General features: G+C 46.4%; 1 protein-coding gene across 1 annotated transcript in view; it reads right to left on the bottom strand.

The window, feature by feature from the left end:
* The window catches only part of grip2b (glutamate receptor interacting protein 2b), a 217,007-nt gene that overhangs the window by 15,289 nt on the left and 176,157 nt on the right, over positions 1–25,561 (bottom strand). The window contains exons 19-20 of the mRNA XM_064967506.1: positions 11,795–11,983; positions 9,985–10,141 (exon numbers count right to left, since the gene is read on the bottom strand). Coding sequence (XP_064823578.1) covers positions 9,985–10,141; positions 11,795–11,983 — 346 coding nt within the window. The remainder of the gene's footprint in view (positions 1–9,984; positions 10,142–11,794; positions 11,984–25,561) is intronic.

Genomic DNA, 25,561 nt, shown 5'->3' with positions numbered 1-25,561 from the left:
AAAAAAGACAGTCTTTCAATCTTTACAATTTTTGTATGTTTTAATGACATCGATGTATTCTAATAGCTGATATAAATCTTCTATATGTTAGCTGCTAAGTGGGTTGATGCTGGTTATTACCAGAAGCCAAGCTGTGGCTGTAGTGTAAATTTGATTTAAGACAGCAGGACTGAAACGTGTTGGATAATGGAGCCATTAGATCAACAGCTCCTCCTCGTTCTCTTCCTGGTTCTACAATAATAGTATGATACATCACAGCCTTTTACAAAGCCTATTATTATTATTATAATATACAGTTGAAGCAGGACCAACTCAGTGGCCTTGTGATTAGAGTATCCGCCCTGAGAATAGGAGTTCGACCCACTGGCCATGTCAGACCAAAGTCTTTGCTTGGCACTCAGCATTAAAACAGGATAGATTGGGGGAATGGGCCTGCGATAGACGAGTGTTCTCTCAAGGGAATGTATCAAGCTGCCTCACGCTACAGAAACAGGAGATAGACTAGTGTCCTGTCCAGGGAGTGTATCAACCTACCTCACACTACAGAAACAGGAGATAGAGTATTGTCCTGTCCAGGGAGTGTATCAAACTGCCTCACACTATAGAAACAGGAGATAGACTAGTGTCCTGTCCAGGGAGTGTATCAAACTACCTCACACTACAGAAACAGGAGATAGAGTAGTGTCCTGTCCAGGGAGTGTATCAAACTGCCTCACGCTATAGAAACAGGAGATAGACTAGTGTCCTGTCCAGGGAGTGTATAAAACCTCCTCACACTATAGAAACAGGAGATAGACTTGTGTCCTGTCCAGGGAGTGTTTCAAACTGCCTCACACTACAGAAACAGGAGATAGACTAGTGTCCTGTCAAATCAAATCGAAGTTGATTTGTCACATGCGCCAAATAGAACAGGTGTACAGTCATGGCCAAAAGTTTTGAGAATGACACAAATATCAATTTCCACAAATTTTGCTGCTTCAGTGTCTTTAGGTTCTTTTGTCATGGAATACTGAAGTATAATTACAAGCATTTCATAAGTGTCAAAGGATTTTATTGACAATTATATGATGTTGATGCAAAGACTCAACATTTGCAGCGTTGACCATTCTTTTCCAAGACCTCTGCAATCCGCCCCGGCATGCTGTCAATTAACTTCTGGATCAGAATTTGTGGGTTTTTGTTTGTCTGCTTCTTGAGGATTGACCACAAGTTCTCAATGGGATTAAGGTCTGCGGAGTTTCCTGGCCATGGATACAAAATATTGATGTTTTTTTCCCCGAGCCACTTAGTTATCACTTTGGCCTTATGGCAAGGTGCTCTATCATGCTGGAAAAGGCATTGTTTGTCACCAAACTGTTCCTGGATGGTGGAAGAAGTTGCTCTCGGAGGATGTGTTAGTACCATTCTTTATTCATGGCTGTGTTCTTAGGCAAAATTGTGAGTGAGCCCACTCCCTTGGCTGAGAAGCAACCCCACACATGAATGGTCTCAGGATGCTTTACTGTTGGCATGACACAGGACTGATGGTAGCGCTCACCTTGTCTTCTCCAGACAAGCTTTTTTCCGGATGCCCCAAACAATCGGAAAGGGGATTCATCAGAGAAAATTACTTTACCCCAGTCCTCAGCAGTCCAATCCCTGTACCTTTTGCAGAATATCAGTCTGTCCCTGATGTTTTTCCTGGAGAGAAGTGGCTTCTTTTCTGCCCTTCTTGACACAAGGCCATCCTCCAAAAGTCTTCGCCTCACTGTGTGTGCAGATGCACTCACACCTGCCTGCTGCCATTCCTGAGCAAGCTCTGTACTGGTGGTGCCCCGATCCCGCAGCTGAATCAACTATAGGAGATGGTGCTGGCGCTTGCTGGACTTTCTTGGGCGCCCTGGAGCCCACAACAATTGAACCGCTCTCCTTGAAGTTCTTGATGAGCTGATAAATGGTTGATTTAGGTGCAATCTTACTGGCAGCAATATCCTTGCCTGTAAAGCCCTTTTTGTGCAAAGCTATGATGATGGCAGGTAACCATGGTTGACAGAGGAAGAACAATGATTCCAAGCACCACCCTCCTTTTGAAGCTTCCAGTCTGTTATTCAAACTCAATCAGCATGACAGAGTGATCTCCAGCCTTGTCCTCGTCAACACTCACACCTGTGTTAACAAGAGAATCACTGACATGATGTCAGCTAGTCCTTTTGTGGCAGGCTGAAAAGCAGTGGAAATGTTTGGGGGGGATTCAGTTCATTTGCATGGCAAAGAGGGACTTTGCAATTAATTGCAATTCATCTGATCACTCTTCATAAGATTCTGGAGTATATACAAATTGCCATCATACAAACTGAGGCAGCAGACTGTCATTCTCAAAACCTTTGGCCACGACTGTAGACCTTACAGTGAAATGCTTACTTACAGGCTCAAACCAATAGTGCCAAGCGGTAGTAGAGAGAACAGTCTATGACCATTTTTAGGGCCTTCCTCGGACACCGCCTGGTGTAGAGGTCCTGGATGGCAGGCTGCTTAGCCCCAGTGATGTACTGGGCCGTACGCACTACCCTCTGAAGTGCCTTGCGGTCGGAGGCCGAGCAGTTGCCATAACAGGCAGTGAATCAACCAGTCAGGATGCTCTTGATGTTGCAGCTGTAGAACCTTTTGAGGATCTCAGGACACCATGCCAAATCTATTTAGTTTCCTGAGGGGGAATAGGCTTTGTTGTGCCCTCTTCACGACTGTCTTGGTGTGTCTGGACCATTCTAGTTTGTTGTTGATGTGGACACCAAGGAACTTCAAGGTCTCAACCTGCTCCACTACAGCCCCTTCGATGAGAATGGGGGCGTGCCTGGTCCTCCTTTTCCTGTAGTCCACAATCTTCTCCTTAGTCTTGGATACGTTGAGGGATAGGTTGTTGTCCTGGCACCACTTGGCCAGGTCTCTGACCTCCTCCCTATAGGCTGTCTCATTGTTGTCGGTGATCAGGCCTAGCACTGTTGTGTCGTCTGCAAACTTAATGATGGTGTTGGAGTCGTACCTGGCCATGCAATTATGAGTGAACAGGGAGTAGAGGAGGGGACCGAGCACGCACTCCTGGGGAGCTCCAGTTTTGGGGATCAGCATGAGAGATGTGATGCTACCTACCCTCACCACCTGGGGGCGGCCCGTCAGGAAGTCCAGGATCCAGTTGCAGAGGGAGGTGTTTAGTCCCAGGATCTTTAGCTTAGTGATGAGCTTTGAGGATACTATGGTGTTGAACGCTGAGCTGTTGTCAATGAATAGCATTCTCACATAAGTGTTTTTTGTCTTTTGTCCAGGTGGGAAAGGGCAGTGTGGAGTGCAATAGAGATTGTATCATCTGTGGATCAGTTTGGGCGGTATGCTAATTTGGGTGGGTCTAGGGTTTCTGGGATAATGGTGATGATGTGAGCCATTACCAACCTTTCAAAGCACTTCATGGCTATGGACGTGAGTGCTACAGGTCTGTAGCAGACCTGTCATTTAGGCAGGTTGCCTTTGTGTTCTTGGACACAGGGACTATGGTGGTCTGCTTGACACATGTTGGTATTATAGACTCAATCAGGGACATGTTGAAAATGTCAATGAAGACACCTGCCAGTTGGTCTGCACTTGCCTGGAGCACACGTCCCGGTAATCCGTCTGGCTCCTCAGCCTTGTGTATGTTGACCTGTTTAAAGGTCTTACTCACGTTGGCTACGGAGAGGGTGATCACACAGTCATCCGGAACAGCTAATGCTCTCATGTATTTCTCAGTTTTGCTTGCCTCGAAGCGATCATAGAAGTGATTTAGCTCGTCTGGAAGGCTCGTGTCTCTGGGCAGCTTGCGGCTGTGTTCCTTTGTAGTCTATAGTAGTTTGCAAGCTCTGCCACATAAGAGCTGGTGTAGTATGATTCAATCTTACCCCTGTATTGACGCTTTGCCTGTTTGATGGTTCGTCGCAGAACATAGCAGGATTTCTTGTAAGCTTCCAGGTTAGAGTCCCGCACCTTGAAAGTAGCAGCTCTACCCTTTAGATTAGTGTGAATGTTGCCTGTAATCCATGGCTTCTGGTTTGGGTATGTACGTACAGTTACGGTGGTCACTGTGGGGACAAAGTCCTCGATGCACTTATTGATAAAGCCAGTGACTGGGCCTCCCGGGTGTGCCAGCTGTGCCACCAGGCCCTGACGTAACCGGCCGCGACCGGGAGGTCCGTGGTGCGACGCACAATTGGCCTAGCGTCATCCGGGGTTAGGGAGGGCTTGGCCGGTAGGGATATCCTTGTCTCATCGCACACCAGTGACTCCTGTGGCGGGTCGGGCACAGTGTGCGCTAACCAAGGTTGCCAGGTGCATAGTGTTTCCTCCGACACATTGGTGCGGCTGGCTTCCGGGTTGGATGCGCGCTGTGTTAAAAGAAGCAGAGCGGCTTGGTTGGGTTGTGTATCGGAGGATGCATGACTTTCAACCTTCGTCTCTCCCGAGCCCGTACGGGAGTTGTAGCGATGAGACAAGATAGTAGCTACTAAAAACAATTGGATACCATGAAATTGGGGAGAAAAAAAAAATATAAAGCCAGTGACTGATGTGGTGTACTCCTCAAAGCCATCGGAAGAATCCTGGAACATGTTCCAGTCCTGTAGTGTAGCATCTGCTTCATCTGACCACTTCTTTATAGACCGAGTCACTGGTGCTTCCTGCTTTAATTTTTGCTTGTAAGCAAGAATCAGGAGGATAGACTTGTGGTTGGATTTACCAAATGGAGGGCGAGGGAGAGCTTAGAAGTGATTTAGCTCGTTTGGTAGGCTAGTGTCACTGTGTCAAGTGAGTGTATCAAGCTGCCTCATGCTACAGAAACAGGAGATAGACGAGTGTCCTGTCCAGGGAGTTTATCAAGACATGAGGGTTATTTCATTCAACAACATGTTATATAACACTGACTGAATAACAGGCATCATGTGTGACAGTTGAACAGCAGTTGGAGAGCAGTTGGAGAGCAGTTGGAGAGCAGTTGAACAGCAGTTGGACAGCAGTTGAACAGCAGTTGGACAGCAGTTGAACAGCAGTTGGAAAGCAGTTGGAGAACAGTTGGAGAGCAGTTGAACAGCAGTTGGAGAGCAGTTGGACAGCAGTTGAACAGCAGTTGGAGAGCAGTTGGATACTAACTGGCAGTTACAGGTCCAGGCACTGGAGAAGCAGGATGGGGGAGTATAGGTGGGAACCTAGAGGCTCTGCATCTGTCCTCATGCTCCGAGACCTTAGTGCTGCTTTAGTAGTTAGCTACACCGCTACATGGTAAAACTTGTGAAGGTGGTAAATGACCTTTTAATGTCATCAGACCGAGGCTCTGCATCTGTCCTCGTGCTCCTAGACCTTAGTGCTGCTTTTGATACCATCGATCACCACATTCTTTTGGAGAGATTGGAAACCCAAATTGGTCTACACGGACAAGTTCTGGCCTGGTTTAGATCTTATCTTTCGGAAAGATATCAGTTTGTCTCTGTGAATGGTTTGTCCTCTGACAAATCAACTGTAAATTTCGGTGTTCCTCAAGGTTCCGTTTTAGGACCACTACTGTTTTCACTATATATTTTACCTTTTGGGGATGTCATTCGAAAACATAATGTTAACTTTCACTGCTATGCGGATGACACACAGCTGTACATTTCTATGAAACAACAATGAAGCCCCAAAATTGCCCTCGCTAGAAGCATGTGTTTCAGACATAAGGAAGTGGATGGCTGCAAACTTTCTACTTTTAAACTCGGACAAAACAGAGATGCTTGTTCTAGGTCCCAAGAAACAAAGAGATCTTTTGTTGAATCTGACAATTAATCTTAATGGTTGTACAGTCGTCTCAAATAACACTGTGAAGGACCTCGGCGTTACTCTGGACCCTGATCTCTCTTTTGAAGAACATATCAAGACCATTTCAAGGACACCTTTTTTCCATCTACGTAACATTGCAAAAATCTGAACATTTCTGTCAAAAAATGATGCAGAAAAATTAATCCATGCTTTTGTCACTTCTAGGTTAGACTACTGCAATGCTCTACCCTCCGGCTACCCGGATAAAGCACTAAATAAACTTCAATTAGTGCTAAATACGGCTGCTAGAATCCTGACTAGAACCAAAAAATTTGATCATATTACTCCAGTGCTAGCCTCCCTACACTGGCTTCCTGACAAGGCAAGGGCTGATTTCAAGGTTTTACTGCTAACCTACAAAGCATTACATGGGCTTGCTCCTACCTATCTCTCTGATTTGGTCCTGCCGTACATACCTACACGTACGCTATGGTCACAAGACGCAGGCCTCCTAATTGTCCCTAGAATTTCTAAGCAAACAGCTGGAGGCAGGGCTTTCTCCTATAGAGCTCCATTTTTATGGAATGGTCTGCCTACCCATGTAAGAGACGCAAACTCGGTCTCAACCTTTAAGTCTTTACTGAAGACTCATCTCTTCAGTGGGTCATATGATTGAGTGTAGTCTGGCCCAGGAGTGGGACGGTGAAAGGAAAGGCTCTGGAGCAACGAACCACCCTAGCTGTCTCTGCCTGACCGGTTCCCCTCTTTCCACTGGGATTCTCTGCCTCTAACCCTATTACAGGGGCTGAGTCACTGGTTTACTGGGGCTCTTTCATACCGTCCCTGGGAGGGGTGCGTCACTTGAGTGGGTTGAGTCACTGATGTGATCTTCCTGTCTGAGTTGCCCCCCCCTGGTTTGTGCCGTGGCGGAGATCTTTGTGGGCTATACTCGGCCTTGTCTCAAGATGGGAAGTTGGTGGTTGAAGATATCCCTCTAGTGGTGTGGGGGCTGTGCTTTGGCAAAGTGGGTGGGGTTATATCCTGCCTGTTTGGCCCTATCCGGGGGTGTCCTCGGATGGGGCCACAGTGTCTCCTGACCCCTCCTGTCTCAGCCTCCAGTATTTATGCTGCAGTAGTTTATGTGTCGGGGGCTAGGGTCAGTCTGTTATATCTGAAGTATTTCTCCTGTCCTATTCGGTGTCTTGTGTGAATTTAAGTTTGCTCTCTCTAATTCTCTCTTTCTCTCTTTCTTTCTCTCTCTCGGAGGACCTAAGCCCTAGGACCATGCCTCAGGGCTACCTGACATTATGACTCCTTGCTGTCCCCAGTCCTCCTGGCTGTGCTGCTGCTCCAGTTTCAACTGTTCTGCCTTATTATTATTGGACCATGCTGGTCATTTAGACATTTAGAGTAGACATGGGGTCAGAGCCTTAGAGGAGGTGCTAAGAGGAGGCTGATACACTCATACATTACCCGCTCCACTAGTGACTTAGTGATAATGACATCACAAGCAGCTCTGAGGCCTTGAGCACACAACTAGAGGAAAAATACAATCTCAGGCAGACCACACCCTCCATGATTTAGTGGTCTACAAACAATGACGTGACTTTTTTGCAGTTCTATCTGTGAGTCCAGCCTTAGGTGGGTTTGATGTCATGAAGGTTGAACAGGACTTTGTGGACTAACATGAAGCACCTGGTCTAAGGCCTTCTGAGTTCATGACTATGAGTAGTTCATTTTTGCAACCTGCAAAATGCCTGGTACTGTTATGGGGTATTAAGACATGAGTCTGTGGGTCTCAGTGATATCTCTGAGTGAGAGTCTGTCTCACAATGAGTCTTACCCTGAATGTGTGTCCCTGTCATCTTCATTGAAGCCCACATCGCACAGTGATCATTATGTCATTCTATGTAACGTACCACTGAATCAGAGGCATCATAGTGGACAGTTAAATGACCCTAAGTGGCAGGGACAGTTCATGAAACTCAGATCTTTAGTGATGGCGAAATCACAAGCAGCTCTGAGGCCACACAGCTACACTATTAGAAAAAAAAGGTGCTATCTAAAACCTCTTTGGCTGCCCCCATAGGATAACCCTTTTGGGTTCCATATAGAACCCTTTCCACAGAAGAACCAAATAGGGTTCTACCTGGAACCAAAAAGGGTTATTCAATGGGGACAGCCAAAGAACCCTTTTGGAGCCCTTTTTTCTAGGAGTGTAGAGAATAGAAATAGAGAATAAAAGTTGTCGTGGCTCAGAAACAATAAGCTACTTTTCAGAAATATCAAAGTTTCGATAGCCTTCATCAGAATTTAATGTCTGTGCTGTCATGAGGGTTGCTGTCACGACTCCAACCGAAGGTGGCTCCTCTTCCTGTTCGGGTGGCGCTCGGCGGTCATCGTCACCGGCGGATTATTTTTTCCCCTTTCTGTTTATTGGTTTCACCTGTTTGTGTTTTAGGCTGATTAATCGGGTTTTATTTTCCAGTAGACCCGCCTGTTCTTTGTGCAGGATTGTTTTGTGTAACTTGTGTGCACGTTTGTGGGTTACGTGTTTCCCATTTCGTGGGGTTTGCTGGACAGTTTAAGTCCCCGTGTTTGGGGCATTTGTTTTGTTGTGCGCCCCGTGTTTCGTGGGGTTGGCTTATGTTTGCCGTTTTGTGCATAAAATATAGCGCTACCCTGAACTCTCTGCTTCCTGCGCCTGACTTCTCACCCACTACACCCAATACGTTACAGTTGCACAGTACTTTGTGTACTATCTACAAAAACCCTGCAACCTGCAAATATGGGATACTGTCATCGGCCTTCCATTGTTGCTACCTGTAAAGAACTGATAAAGTCATTGGGTTTCCCATTGAAGCAACCGAGAAAGACCAGACTCTGTTATGGGGCCTACCATTATTTCAACCTAGAAAGACCAGATTCTGTTTTGGGGCCTACCATTGTTTCAACCTAGAAAGACCAGACTCTGTTATGGGGCCTACCATTGTTTCAACCTAGAAAGACCAGCTACTGTTTTGGGGCCTACCATTATTTCAACCTAGAAAGACCAGACTCTGTTTTGGGGCCTACCATTATTTCAACCTAGAAAGACCAGACTCTGTTATGGGGCCTACCATTGTTTCAACCTAGAAAGACCAGATACTGTTTTGGGGCCTACCATTGTTTCAACCTAGAAAGACCAGACTCTGTTATGGGGCCTACCATTGTTTCAACCTAGAAAGACCAGATTCTGTTTTGGGGCCTACCATTGTTTCAACCTAGAAAGACCAGACTCTGTTATGAGGCCTACAATTGTTTCAACCTAGAAAGACCAGACTCTGTTATGGGGCCTACCATTGTTTCAACCTAGAAAGACCAGATTCTGTTTCAAATCAAATCAAATTTTATTTGTCACGTACACATGGTTAGCAGATGTTAATGCGAGTGTAGCGAAATGCTTGTGAAATTAAGATGACCTGAGGTATTAATGTAAGAAATAACACATAAAAAAAACAAAAAACTGCATAGTTTCCTAGGAACGCGAAGCGAGGCGGCCATCTCTGTCGGCGCCGGATCTCTCCTCGTTTTGGGGCCTACCATTGTTTCAACCTAGAAAGACCAGACTCTGTTATGGGGCCTACCATTGTTTCAACCTAGAAAGACCAGACTCTGTTTTGGGGCCTACCATTGTTTCAACCTAGAAAGACCAGATTCTGTTTTGGGGCCTATCATTGTTTCAACCTAGAAAGACCAGATTCTGTTTTGGGGCCTACCATTGTTTCAACCTAGAAAGACCAGATTCTGTTTTGGGGCCTACCATTGTTTCAACCCAGAAAGACTGGACACAGTCACGGGTTCTTCCATTGTTTTCCAATAATTCCCAGGTTTTCTAGAAATCCTGGTTGGAGGATTGTTAATTTTCTACTTATTGCTTCCTGATTCCAGGAATCTTCCAACAAAGATATCTGGAAAACGTAGGATTTTGGGGGAAACGTACCGGAAATTTCCAACACTAGTTGGACCTGATACTTCCAGAGGTCTCCAGTCCACAGTGAGTCTTACCCTGAATGCTTATATGAGATGTGCATATCACCTACACACTTTACAGTGTCCATAGTGAGTATAGTATGCAAGGAGGGGTGAGATGTGAGGCTTGAAGATGTCCTAAAATGTACACCGTACAGGGGGGGGCTCCACAGTGAGTCTTACCCTGACGGTTTGTCCCAGTCGTCTTCACTGAAGCCCCCGTCACTGAAAGGGTAGTTCTTACTACGGCGGCCCGGGGGTGGGGGGCTGTTCCTTTGCTTGGCACTCCTCCACTCATGGGGGTGCAGGGCGATGCCTGCTGCCTGGTGGATGTAGGTTCCTGCAGGGGAGGGAGATGGGCCATAAGAGAATTAGATAGACACAACATAGAAAGAGAGAGAGAGACAACATGCTCTACACAAAAGAGACAACAAATGGAAGGACCATGAGAAAGAGGTGGATAGGGTATAATAAAACAACTATATTTCTATTTTTCAAACTGTATCAGGAAACATGGATGATAGCATCATGGCTGATGTTGTCCGGCCCTGGTTTCCCTATAGACATCCTGTATAGGTCTACCACTGGTCTCCCTATAGACATCCTGTATAGGTCTACCACTGGTCTACCTATAGACATCCTGTATAGGTCTACCACTGGTCTCCCTATAGACATCCTGTATAGGTCTACCACTGGTCTCCCTATAGACATCCTGTATAGGTCTACCACTGGTCTCCCTATAGACATCCTGTATAGGTCTACCACTGGTCTACCTATAGACATCCTGTATAGGTCTACCACTGGTCTCCCTATAGACATCCTGTATAGGTCTACCACTGGTCTACCTATAGACATCCTGTATAGGTCTACCACTGGTCTCCCTATAGACATCCTGTATAGGTCTACCACTGGTCTCCCTATAGACATCCTGTATAGGTCTACCACTGGTCTACCTATAGACATCCTGTATAGGTCTACCACTGGTCTCCCTATAGACATCCTGTATAGGTCTACCACTGGTCTCCATATAGACATCCTGTATAGGTCTACCACTGGTCTCCCTATAGACATCCTGTATAGGTCTACTGTACCACTGGTCTCCCTATAGACATCCTGTATAGGTCTACTGTACCACTGGTCTCCCTATAGACATCCTGTATAGGTCTACCACTGGTCTCCCTATAGACATCCTGTATAGGTCTACCACTGGTCTCCATATAGACATCCTGTATAGGTCTACCCCTGGTCTCCCTATAGACATCCTGTATAGGTCTACCACTGGTCTCCCTATAGACATCCTGTATAGGTCTACCACTGTCTCCCTATAGACATCCTGTATAGGTCTACCACTGGTCTCCATATAGACATCCTGTATAGGTCTACCACTGGTCTCCCTATAGACATCCTGTATAGGTCTACCACTGGTCTCCCTATAGACATCCTGTATAGGTCTACCACTGGTCTCACCTTGGCTGCCGTAGCCAGTGTAAATTCCTGAGCCATCCCAGGACTACGTTATAACACCATGTATAAGTCTACCATTAACCCTAGCTTCAACCCTGGCCCTAACCATAACCCTACCACAGATTTCACCATGTCTACCATTAACCCTAGCTTCAACCCTGGCCCTAACCATAACCCTACCACAGATTTCACCATGTCTACCACTAACCCTAGCTTCAACCCTGGCCCTAACCATAACCCTACCACAGATTTCACCATGTCTACCACTAATCCTTGCTTCAACCCTGTCCCTAACCATAACCCTACCACAGATTTCACCATGTCTACCACTAACCCTAGCTTCAACCCTGGCCCTAACCATAACCCTACCACAGATTTCACCATGTCTACCACTAACCCTAGCTTCAACCCTGGCCCTAACCATAACCCTACCACAGATTTCACCATGTCTACCACTAACCCTAGCTTCAACCCTGGCCCTAACCATAACCCTACCACAGATTTCACCATGTCTACCACTCGTCTTTACCTTGGCTTCCGTAGCCCGCGTCGATGCCAGATCCGTCCCAGGACTCCATGGCAGAGTCCACACTGGGTATGGTGGTGGAGTAGATCTCTGACAGCTTGTTGGTCTTCTGAGAGTCTGTCATGTCTGATATGTCCTCGGTGTCACTCAAATCATTCTCCATCTCTCCATCCTTCTTCTTCTCGTCTGCTACTGAGGGAGGAAGAGGGAAAGATCTATTCAGAGAACTGTCTTTGGGTCTTGTCCATCCAATTTACCAACCTTACCAGAATCTTCTGTCAATTTGGTAATTAACAGGTAATCTATGGTAAATTTGGTAATTTATATTTGAATAACTTTAAAAAAGGCTCTCCCTCGCCCTCCCTTTGGCAAATCTGACCATAACTCTATTCTCCTAATTCCTGCGTACAAGCAAACACTAAAACAGGAAGTACCAGTAACACGCTCAATAGACTGGAATATGTTCTGGGATTCATCCGATAACATTGAGGAGTTTCCCACATCAGTCACCGGCTTCATTAATGAGTGCATCGATGACATTGACCCCACAGTGACTGTGCATTCAGTACACACCCAAACCAGAAGCCACAGGCAACATCCGCACTGATCTAAAGTTTAGAGCTGCCGCTTTCAAGGAGCCGGACACTAATCTGGATGCTTATAAGAAATCTCACTACGACCTCAGACAAACCATCAAACAGGCAAAGTGTCAATACAGGACTAAGATCGAATCCTACTATGCTCATCGGATGTGGCAGGGCTTGCAAACTATCACGGACAACAAAGGGAAACCCAGCCGCGAGCTGCCCAGTATTAACATTCACTATGGCCGTGGAGCCATCTTGTTGCCCTCCAGTCCTGGTTAAGACCATAACGGCTCATAACAATGAGCGGAACGGAGCAAAAGGAATGGCATCAAACACCTGGAAACCATGGAAACCATGTGTTTGATGTATTCGATCTCATTCCACTGACTCCGCTCCAGTCATTACCATGAGCCCGTTCTCCCCAATTACGTTGCCACTTATCTCCTGTGGTTAAGACTGACACTGACTCTTTTTATACAATTTTAGACCATTGTGTAAATGAATTTGCCTTACCTGTTTTATAATAGTTTGTCATTCTGTGAATACATACATTTCCTTTGCGTATTAGCATTACCAATTATCACAGATTTCAATATGCTCACTAAAAAGGTTATTTTGAGTTTGAGCAAAGGCAAAAACTTTTTAAATGGACAGCAAAGGCTTGTAGAGGGGAAAAAACACTGAGCTTAGAATACCTGTTCTGACTCGTGAGCCTGTAAAGCAGCACACGCCTCACGGCCCTGTTGACTTGAGGAATCTAGTCTACCCTGCACTGTCTGGTGTGGAGCACACATTTCCCCCCATCAAATGCCTATAGCAACAGTAGACAGGCCAGGCTGTTCTATAGCAACAGTAGACAGGCCAGGCTGTACTATAGCAACAGTAGACAGGCCAGGCTGTACTATAGCAACAGTAGACAGGCCAGGCTGTTCTATAGCAACAGTAGACAGGCCAGGCTGTACTATAACAACAGTAGACAGGCCAGGCTGTACTATAGCAACAGTAGACAGGCCAGGCTGTTCTATAGCAACAGTAGACAGGCCAGGCTGTACTATAACAACAGTAGACAGGCCAGGCTGTACTATAGCAACAGTAGACAGGCCAGGCTGTTCTATAGCAACAGTAGACAGGCCAGGCTGTACTATAGCAACAGTATACACTCTAGTGGTGTGGGGGCTGTGCTTTGGCAAAGTGGGTGGGGTTATATCTTTCCTGTTTGTCCCTGTCCGGGGGTGTCATCAGATGGGGCCACAGTGTCTCCTGACCCCTCCTGTCTCAGCCTCCAGTATTTATGCTGCAGTAGTTCATGTGTCGGGGGGCTAGGGTCAGTTTGTTATATCTGGAGTACGTCTCCTGTCCTATCCGGTGTCCTGTGGGAATTTAAGTATGCTTTCTCCAATTCTCTCTTTCTTTCTCTCTCTCGGAGGACCTGAACCCTAGGACCATGCCTCAGGACTACCAGGCATGATGACTCCTTGCTGTCCCCAGTCCACCTGGCCGTGCTGCTGCTCTAGTTTCAACTGTTCTGCCTGCGGCTATGGAATCCTGACCTGTTCACCGGACGTGCTGACCTTGTCCCAGACCTATTATTTGACCATGCTGGTCATTTATGAATATTTGAACATCTTGGCCATGTTCTGTTATAATCTCCACCCGGCACAGCCAGAAGAGGACTTGCCACCCCACATAGCCTGGTTCCTCTCTAGGTTTCTTCCTAGGTTTTGGCCAACCAAGGGAGTTTTTCCTAGCCACTGTGCTTCTACACCTGCATTGCTTGCTGTTTGGGGTTTTAGGCTGGGTTTCTGTACAGCACTTTGAGATATCAGCTGATGTACGAAGGGCTATATAAATACATCTGATTTGATTTGATCAGACAGGCCAGGCTGTACTATAGCAACAGTAGACAGGCCAGGCTGTTCTATAGCAACAGTAGACAGGCCAGGCTGTACTATAGCAACAGTAGACAGGCCAGGCTGTTCTATAGCAACAGTAGACAGGCCAGGCTGTACTATAGCAACAGTAGACAGGCCAGGCTGTTCTATAGCAACAGTAGACAGGCCAGGCTGTTCTATAGCAACAGTAGACAGGCCAGGCTGTTCTATAGCAACAGTAGACAGGCCAGGCTGTTCTATAGCAACAGTAGACAGGCCAGGCTGTTCTATAGCAACAGTAGACAGGCCAGGCTGTTCTATAGCAACAGTAGACAGGCCAGGCTGTTCTATAGCAACAGTAGACAGGCCAGGCTGTACTATAGCAACAGTAGACAGGCCAGGCTGTTCTATAGCAACAGTAGACAGGCCAGGCTGTACTATAGCAACAGTAGACAGGCCAGGCTGTTCTATAGCAACAGTAGACAGGCCAGGCTGTTCTATAGCAACAGTAGATGGGCCAGGCTGTACTATAGCAACAGTAGACAGGCCAGGCTGTTCTATAGCAACAGTAGATGGGCCAGGCTGTACTATAGCAACAGTAGACAGGCCAGGCTGTACTATAGCAACAGTAGACAGGCCAGGCTGTTCTATAGCAACAGTAGACAGTCCAGGCTGTTCTATAGCAACAATAGATGGGCCAGGCTGTACTATAATAACAGTAGACCTGCCAAGGTGTACAAGCACATTTCCAGATATCATCAGTAGTTATATAATCAGGGCAAGGCAGAGGAAAGCGAGTGCTTTGCAGTGTTGATTTTCTATGACATTTGAATGTGCATCAGATGGCAACAAGATCATACTGTACAGCAATTTCATCAGGTAACATGAATACAAAGCCGGCGAGAGGTGGTTAGAATGGGACGGGAGGCTAAAAGACAGTGTGACCAATAGAGAGTCAGAGTTGCGAGTGACGGAACAAACATTTTCTGTCCCGCGGTCGTGTCAACAAGCAAGTTCATCGTCAATAAAGCGAAGTGGAGTCACGAAGTAAACAGCACAAAGCACAAGAAAAAAGCAAAATAGCTTGGGACTAGCTATTGTAAGTTTAAAGAGTCACTATCCCCAACAAAAAAACATGAGAGAGTATCACTCTATGAGTCCAGTAGGCTATACAAATTTAATTCAAGACAATAAATAAATAGCAGGCCTTCGCTAGTTAATTAAAGTGTGTCTGAGTAAAGCTCACGTAATATGATTCACAAGTTATTTAGCCTACATAAAATGCAGATTAGTCCAAATATCAGAAAATAATATATATAATAATTCAGATGAGTCGAAAGCTCAGGGAAGAGGGGGGAGTGTGGCAGGGGTACCTGTACCAGACAGTGGGAGACAGGCCAGGGCAGACAGTGGGAGACAGGCCAGGGCAGACAGTGGGAGACAGGCCAGGGCAGATAGTGGGAGACAGACCAGGGCAGACAGTGGGAGACAGGCCAGGGCAGACATTGGGAGACAGGCCAGGGCAGACAGTGGGAGACAGGCCAGGGCAGACAGTGGGAGACAGGCCAGGGCAGACAGTGGGAGACAGGCCAGGGCAGACAGTGAACAGATCGCCGGGTGGGATACAAGCAGCAGTGCAGCAGACAACAGGAGTAGGAGTCACACCCGCTTGGGAATAGCTTTAGGCTGAGTAGGAGAGGAGGCGTTCAACCTTACCAGACCAGTGCGGGTTGGAGCAGATGAAGTGTCCGAAGTGGAAAAGCTAAATGAAAAACGTTGGGCTAAGACAAAACCAACACACAGGTAAAACTGCTAAATTTCAAAGCCAGATCAAAGGACAATTAAAATAATAAATGAAAAGATAAATTCTGTTCCAGCAGCGTACTTCACATGGGCCTTAGACACTATCGACCATGCACAACTTCTACACTCTCTAAGCAGACGAGGCACTTCAAAGCACATCTGGCTCTTAATCCGCAGCTACTGCATCAAACAGTCAGTACAGGCAGGGGTCCCCCAAGGCAGAGACCTAGCCCCACTCCTGTTTGTTCTCTGCACTAGACAAACATGATGCCATCTAGTGTTGAACCCATCGAGTATGTTGAGGATCTGACCCTTTCTCAACATCTCTCTACCAGGCCAGATGCAGCATGGGGTCAGACAAACTGCCTCACAGCCAATGCACTTAAAACAAAAGACATGGTTATTATTTTCAGGAAGCCTCAAAACAGAGGACTCCTCCTCCTGTTGTCCTGAATGGCAAGGCAGTGGAACGTGTGGACACCTTTAAGCTCCTTGGGGTGCAGCTCTCCTATGACCTCTCATGGGATGCCCAGGTCAGATACGTGCTGAAGAGGCCCCAGGCCAGGATCACTGGTCTTCAGATGTTCTGACCCACAAATACAGTACCAGTCAAAGGTTTGGACACACCTACTCATTCCAGAGTTTTTCTTTATTTTTTAAACTATTTTCTACATTGTAGAATAATAGTGAAGACATCAAAACTTTGGAATAACACATATGGAAGCAACGGAGTGTTAAACTACTATTTGCCAGCTTTGCACCCTCTTGGCATATAGTAAAAATAAAGAAAAACCCTTGAATGAGTAGCTGTGTCCAAACCTTTGACTGGTACTGTATATGACATTTACCTGTCTTGGAACATGATCACCTGTCTTGGAACATGATCACCTGTCTTGGAACATGATCACCTGTCTTGGAACATGATCACCTGTCTTGGAACATGATCACCTGTCTTGGAATATGCTTCACCTGTCTTGGAACATGATCACCTGTCTTGGAACATGATCACCTGTCTTGGAACATGATCACCTGTCTTGGAATATGCTTCACCTGTCTTGGAACATGATCACCTGTCTTGGAACATGATCACCTTTCTTGGAACATGGTCACCTGTCTTGGAATATGCTTTACTTGTCTGGGAACATGATCACCTGTCTTGGAACATGATCACCTGTCTTGGAACATGATCACCTGTCTTGGAACATGATCACCTGTCTTGGAATATGCTTTACTTGTCTGGGAACATGATCACCCGTCTTGGAATATGCTTTACCTGTCTGGGAACATGATCACCTGTCTTGGAACATGATCACCTGTCTTGGAATATGCTTCACCTGTCTTGGAACATGATCACCTGTCTTGGAACATGATCACCTGTCTTGGAACATGATCACCTGTCTTGGAATATGCTTCACCTGTCTTGGAACATGATCACCTGTCTTGGAACATGATCACCTGTCTTGGAACATGATCACCTGTCTTGGAATATGCTTTACTTGTCTGGGAACATGATCACCTGTCTTGGAATATGCTTTACTTGTCTGGGAACATGATCACCTGTCTTGGAACATGATCTCCTGTCTTGGAACATGATCACCTGTCTTGGAATATGCTTCACCTGTCTTGGAATATGCTTTACCTGTCTGGGAACATGATCACCTGTCTTGGAACATGATCACCTGTCTTGGAACATGATCACCTGTCTTGGAATATGCTTCACCTGTCTTGGAACATGATCACCTGTCTTGGAATATGCTTTACTTGTCTGGGAACATGATCACCTGTCTTGGAACATGATCACCTGTCTTGGAATATGCTTCACCTGTCTTGGAATATGCTTCACCTGTCTTGGAACATGATCACCTGTCTTGGAACATGATCACCTGTCTTGGAATATGCTTTACCTGTCTGGGAACATGATCACCTGTCTTGGAACATGATCACCTGTCTTGGAACATGCTTCACCTGTCTTGGAACATGATCACCTGTCTTGGAATATGCTTCACCTGTTTGGACAGATCTCCCAAAGCTCCTGATGAAAGACATGGAAGGCCTTCAGAGAAGATCATGAATACCCCATGACTCATTCCCTAGGCTTGAGGCAAAAAGAGACGAGGACACAAGATCAGAGTTCACTTGTCTACTGAAGGAGGGGACCCATCCATTTTTCTAGGCTCTGACCACAAACCAAACCACAGCCAGTCAGCAGCACAACAATACACCAGCTGAACTTTCTGCCTACAGCGTAAAGACTGACCCTGTAGTGTAGCTGTGGTAATTGTGCAAAGAAATCTGAACTTTTAACCCCAAAAATAAATCACTTTTTAGATAACTAGTGTGTTTTTATGTACACTACCGTTCAAACGTTTGGGGTCACTTAGAAATGTCCTTGTTTTTGAAAGAAAAGCACATTTGTTGTCCATTAAAATAACATCAAATTAATCAGAAATACAGGGTAGACATTGTTAATGTTGTAAATTACTATTGTAGCTGAGCAAGAGGACACATTAGAGTGTCTAGTTTGAGAAAAAGAGAAAGCCCTCAACTGGCAGCTTCTTTAAATAGTACCTGCAAAACACCAGTCTCAACGTCAACAGTGAATATGCGACTTCGGGATGCTGGCCTTCTAGGCAGAGTTGCAAAGAAAAAGCCATATCTCAGACTGGCCAATAAAAAGAAAAGATTAAGATGGGCAAAAGAACACAGACACTGGACAGAGGAACTCTGCCTAGAAGGCCAACATCCCAGAGTCGCCTCTTCACTGTTGACGTTGAGACTGGTGCTTTGCGGGTACAATTTAATGAAGCTGCCAGTTAAGGACTTGTTTCTCAAACTAGACACTCTAATGAAAAGAAGAGTGGCAGGGAGACAGGTTGGTGGGGAGAGAAGAGAGGCAGGGAGACAGGTTGGTGGGGAGAGAAGAGTGGCAGGGAGAGGAAGACAGGTTGGTGGGGATAGAAGAGTGTCAGGGAGAGGGAGACAGGTTGGTGGGGATAGAAGAGTGGCAGGGAGAGGAAGACAGGTTGGTGGGGAGGGAAGAGTGGCAGGGAGAGGGAGACAGGTTGGTGGGGAGAGAAGAGTGGCAGGGAGAGGGAGACAGGTTGGTGGGGAAAAGAAGAGTGGCAGGGAGAGGGAGACAGGTTAGTAGGGAAAGAAGAGTGGCAGGGAGAGGGAGACAGGTTGGTGGGGGAAAGAAGAGTGGCAGGGAGAGGGAGACAGGTTGGTAAGGAAAGAAGTGTGGCAGGGAGAGGGAGACAGGTTGGTGGGGAGAGAAGAGTGGCAGGGAGAGGGAGACAGGTTGGTAGGGAAAGAAGAGTGGCAGGGAGAGGGCGACAGGTTGGTGGGGGGAAGAAGAGTGTCAGGGAGAGGGAGACAGGTTGGTAGGGAAAGAAGAGTGGCAGGGAGAGGGAGACAGGTTGGTGGGGAAAGAAGAGTGGCAGGGAGAGGGAGACAGGTTGGTGGGGAGAGAAGAGTGGCAGGGAGAGGGAGACAGGTTGGTGGGTGAAAGAAAAGTGGCAGGGAGATGGAGACAGGTTGGTGGGGGAAAGAAGAGTGGCAGGGAGAGGGAGACAGGTTGGTGGGGAAAGAAGAGTGGCAGGGAGACAGGTTGGTGGGGAGAGAAGAGAGGCAGGGAGACAGGTTGGTGGGAAGAGAAGAGTGGCAGGGAGAGGAAGACAGGTTGGTGGGGATAGAAGAGTGTCAGGGAGAGGGAGACAGGTTGGTGGGGAGAGAAGAGTGGCAGGGAGAGGGAGACAGGTTGGTGGGGAAAGAAGAGTGGCAGGGAGACAGGTTGGTGGGGAGAGAAGAGAGGCAGGGAGAGGGAGACAGGTTGGTGGGGAAAGAAGAGTGGCAGGGAGACAGGTTGGTGGGGAGAGAAGAGAGGCAGGGAGAGGGAGACAGGTTGGTGGGGAGAGAAGAGTGGCAGGGAGAGGGAGACAGGTTGGTGGGGAAAGAAGAGTGGCAGGGAGACAGGTTGGTGGGGAGAGAAGAGAGGCAGGGAGACAGGTTGGTGGGGAGAGAAGAGTGGCAGGGAGACAGGTTGGTGGGGGAAAGAAGAGTGGCAGGGAGAGGGAGACAGGTTGGTGGGGAGAGAAGAGTGGCAGGGAGAGAGAGACAGGTTGGTAGGGAGAGAAGAGTGTCAGGGAGAGGGAGACAGGTTGGTAGGGAGAGAAGAGTGGCAGGGAGAGGGAGACAGGTTGGTGGGGAAAGAAGAGTGGCAGGGAGAGGGAGACAGGTTGGTGGGGAGAGAAGAGTGGCAGGGAGAGGGAGACAGGTTGGTGGGGAGAGAATAGTGGCAGGGAGACAGGTTGGTGGGGAGAGAAGAGAGGCAGGGAGAGGGAGACAGGTTGGTGGGGAGAGAAGAGTGGCAGGGAGAGGGAGACAGGTTGGTGGGGAGAGAAGAGAGACAGGGAGAGGGAGACAGGTTGGTGGGGAGAGAAGAGTGGCAGGGAGAGGGAGACAGGTTGGTGGGGAGAGAAGAGTGGCAGGGAGAGGGAGACAGGTTGGTGGGGAGAGAAGAGTGGCAGGGAGAGGGAGACAGGTTGGTGGGGAGAGAAGAGTGGCAGGGAGAGGGAGACAGGTTGGTGGGGAGAGAAGAGTGGCAGGGAGACAGGTTGGTGGGGAGAGAAGAGAGGCAGGGAGAGGGAGACAGGTTGGTGGGGAAAGAAGAGTGGCAGGGAGACAGGTTGGTGGGGAGAGAAGAGTGGCAGGGAGAGGAAGACAGGTTGGTGGGGGTAGAAGAGTGGCAGGGAGAGGGAGACAGGTTGGTGGGGATAGAAGAGTGTCAGGGAGAGGGAGACAGGTTGGTGGGGATAGAAGAGTGGCAGGGAGGGGGAGACAGGTTGGTGGGGAGAGAAGAGTGGCAGGGAGAGGGAGAATGTGTGAAGGACAAAGGAGAGGAAGAGATAAGGGCAACAATTATTGACCATGTTGTAAACCATGTTGTAAACCATGTTGTAAACCATGTTGTAAATTATGTTCCAAACCATGTTGTAAACTGTTGTAAACCATGCTGTAAACTATGTTGTAAACCATGTTGTAAACTATGTTGTAAACCATGTTGTAAACCATGTTGTAAACCATGTTGTAAACTATGTTGTAAACCATGTTGTAAACTATGTTGTAAACCATGTTGTAAACTATGTTGTAAACCATGCTGTAAACTATGTTGTAAACCATGCTGTAAACCATGTTGTAAACCATGTTGTAAACCATGTTGTAAACTATGTTGTAAACCATGCTGTAAACTATGTTGTAAACTATGTTGTAAACCATGTTGTAAACTATGTTGTAAACCATGTTGTAAACCATGTTGTAAACCATGTTGTAAATAATGTTGTAAACCATGCTGTAAACTATGTTGTAAACCATGTTGTAAACCATGCTGTAAACCATGCTGTAAACCATGTTGTAAACCATGTTGTAAACCATGTTGTAAACTGTTGTAAACTATGTTGTAAACCATGCTGTAAACTATGTTGTAAACCGTGTTGTAAACTATGGTTTCTCTTTGAGAGAGGCCGGTTTAAGGGTGCAACCAACCAGCGTTCAACAGTTGCATCAATAGTACGAATTTTCCGGCAAAACCACAGGTGAGATGTGCATCCGTCAACAATAATTGAACTACATATTACAGTACAATACAGCATGGTCACATTTTTACATGTACTGACATTTCAAAATATATGGATTGTTTTGTGTATTTCAGTAGGATCCAAAGGTTGCCTCCCACAGGAGGGAAAGACAGAATATTATCAGATGCGCAGGAAATTGACATTGTTGACATGGTAATTGGCAACAATGCAATAAAACTGTGGGAAATTCGGGACAGAGTGCAGGCAGACAATATCACTGTTGGGAATGTGAATACGGTCAGCACAACGACAACATCACTGTTGGGAATGTGAATACGGTCAGCACAAATACAATATTACTGTTGGGAATGTGAATACAGTCAGCTCAATATCACTGTTGGGAATGTGAATACGGTCAGCACAACGACAATATCCCTGTTGGGAATGTGAATACGGTCAGCAGAACGACAATATCACTGTTGGGAACATCACTGTTGGGAATGTGAATACGGTCAGCAGAACGACAATATCACTGTTGGGAATGTGAATACGGTCAGCACAACGACAATATCACTGTTGGGAATGTGAATACGGTCAGCACAACGATAATATCACTGTTGGGAATGTGAATACGGTCAGCACAACGACAATATCCCTGTTGGGAATGTGAATACGGTCAGCACAAATACAATATTACTGTTGGGAATGTGAATACGGTCAGCACAACGACAATATCCCTGTTGGGAATGTGAATACGGTCAGCACAACGATAATATCCCTGTTGGGAATGTGAATACAGTCAGCTCAATATCACTGTTGGGAATGTGAATACAGTCAGCACAACGATAATATCACTGTTGGGAATGTGAATACGGTCAGCACAACGACACTGTTGGGAATGTGAATACGGTCAGCACAACGACACTGTTGGGAATGTGAATACGGTCAGCACAACGACAATATCACTGTTGGGAATGTGAATACGGTTAGCACAACGACAACATCACTGTTGGGAATGTGAATACGGTCAGCACAAATACAATATTACTGTTGGGAATGTGAATACGGTCAGCACAACGACAATATCCCTGTTGGGAATGTGAATACGGTCAGCACAACGACAATAACCCTGTTGGGAATGTGAATACGGTCAGCACAACGACAATATCCCTGTTGGGAATGTGAATACAGTCAGCACAACGATAATATCACTGTTGGGAATGTGAATACGGTCAGCACAACGACAATATCCCTGTTGGGAATGTGAATACAGTCAGCACAACGACAATATCCCTGTTGGGAATGTGAATACGGTCAGCACAACGACACTGTTGGGAATGTGAATACGGTCAGCACAACGACAATATCACTGTTGGGAATGTGAATACGGTCAGCACAACGACACTGTTGGGAATGTGAATACGGTCAGCACAACGACAATATCACTGTTGGGAATGTGAATACGGTCAGCACAACGACAACATCACTGTCGGGAATGTGAATACGGTCAGCACAAATACAATATTACTGTTGGGAATGTGAATACGGTCAGCACAACGACAATATCCCTGTTGGGAATGTGAATACGGTCAGCACAACGACAATATCCCTGTTGGGAATGTGAATACAGTCAGCACAACGACAATATCCCTGTTGGGAATGTGAATACAGTCAGCACAACGATAATATCACTGTTGGGAATGTGAATACGGTCAGCAAAACGATAATATCACTGTTGGGAATGTGAATACGGTCAGCACAACGACAACATCACTGTTGGGAATGTGAATACAGTCAGCACAACGATAATATCACTGTTGGGAATGTGAATACGGTCAGCACAGCGACAATATCCCTGTTGGGAATGTGAATACAGTCAGCACAACGATAATATCACTTTTGGGAATGTGAATACGGTCAGCACAACGACACTGTTGGGAATGTGAATACGGTCAGCACAACGACACTGTTGGGAATGTGAATACGGTCAGCACAACGACAATATCACTGTTGGGAATGTGAATACGGTTAGCACAACGACAACATCACTGTTGGGAATGTGAATATGGTCAGCACAAATACAATATCCCTGTTGGGAATGTGAATACGGTCAGCACAACGACAATATCCCTGTTGGGAATGTGAATACGGTCAGCACAACGACAATATCCCTGTTGGGAATGTGAATACGGTCAGCACAACGACAATATCCCTGTTGGGAATGTGAATACGGTCAGCACAACGATAATATCCCTGTTGGGAATGTGAATACAGTCAGCACAACGATAATATCACTGTTGGGAATGTGAATACGGTCAGCACAACGACACTGTTGGGAATGTGAATACGGTCAGCACAACGACACTGTTGGGAATGTGAATACGGTCAGCACAACGATAATATCACTGTTGGGAATGTGAATACGGTCAGCACAACGACAATATCCCTGTTGGGAATGTGAATACGGTCAGCACAAATACAATATTACTGTTGGGAATGTGAATACGGTCAGCACAACGACAATATCCCTGTTGGGAATGTGAATACGGTCAGCACAACGATAATATCCCTGTTGGGAATGTGAATACAGTCAGCTCAATATCACTGTTGGGAATGTGAATACAGTCAGCACAACGATAATATCACTGTTGGGAATGTGAATACGGTCAGCACAACGACACTGTTGGGAATGTGAATACGGTCAGCACAACGACACTGTTGGGAATGTGAATACGGTCAGCACAACGACAATATCCCTGTTGGGAATGTGAACACGGTCAGCACAACGACAATATCCCTGTTGGGAATGTGAATACGGTCAGCACAACGACAATATCCCTGTTGGGAATGTGAATACAGTCAGCACAACGATAATATCACTGTTGGGAATGTGAATACGGTCAGCACAACGACAATATCCCTGTTGGGAATGTGAATACAGTCAGCACAACGATAATATCACTGTTGGGAATGTGAATACGGTCAGCACAACGACAATATCCCTGTTGGGAATGTGAATACAGTCAGCACAACGACAATATCCCTGTTGGGAATGTGAATACGGTCAGCACAACGACACTGTTGGGAATGTGAATACGGTCAGCACAACGACAATATCACTGTTGGGAATGTGAATACGGTCAGCACAACGACACTGTTGGGAATGTGAATACGGTCAGCACAACGACAATATCACTGTTGGGAATGTGAATACGGTCAGCACAACGACAACATCACTGTTGGGAATGTGAATACGGTCAGCACAAATACAATATTACTGTTGGGAATGTGAATACGGTCAGCACAACGACAATATCCCTGTTGGGAATGTGAATACGGTCAGCACAACGACAATATCCCTGTTGGGAATGTGAATACAGTCAGCACAACGACAATATCCCTGTTGGGAATGTGAATACAGTCAGCACAACGACAATATCCCTGTTGGGAATGTGAATACGGTCAGCACAACGACAACATCACTGTTGGGAATGTGAATACGGTCAGCACAACGACAATATCACTGTTGGGAATGTGAATACGGTCAGCACAAATACAATATTACTGTTGGGAATGTGAATACAGTCAGCTCATTATCACTGTTGGGAATGTGAATACGGTCAGCACAACGACAATATCCATGTTGGGAATGTGAATACGGTCAGCACAACGACAATATCCCTGTTGGGAATGTGAATACAGTCAGCACAACGACAATATCACTGTTGGGAATGTGAATACGGTCAGCACAACATCACTGTTGGGTATACCGTACAGTATGAGTGATTATACATGTTGATGAGAACTAGAACCCTCACAGGACCGTACAGTATGAGTGATTATACATGTTGATGAGAACTAGAACCCTCACAGTACTGTACAGTATGAGTGATTATACATGTTGATGAGAACTAGAACCCTCACAGTACCGTACAG

The sequence above is a fragment of the Oncorhynchus masou genome, chromosome 6, assembly GCF_036934945.1.
Source record: "Oncorhynchus masou masou isolate Uvic2021 chromosome 6, UVic_Omas_1.1, whole genome shotgun sequence".
In the NCBI taxonomy this organism is placed as follows: Eukaryota; Metazoa; Chordata; class Actinopteri; order Salmoniformes; family Salmonidae; genus Oncorhynchus; species Oncorhynchus masou.
The sequence above is the reverse complement of the archived record's forward strand: the minus strand, read 5'-3'. Positions and strand labels throughout refer to the sequence as shown.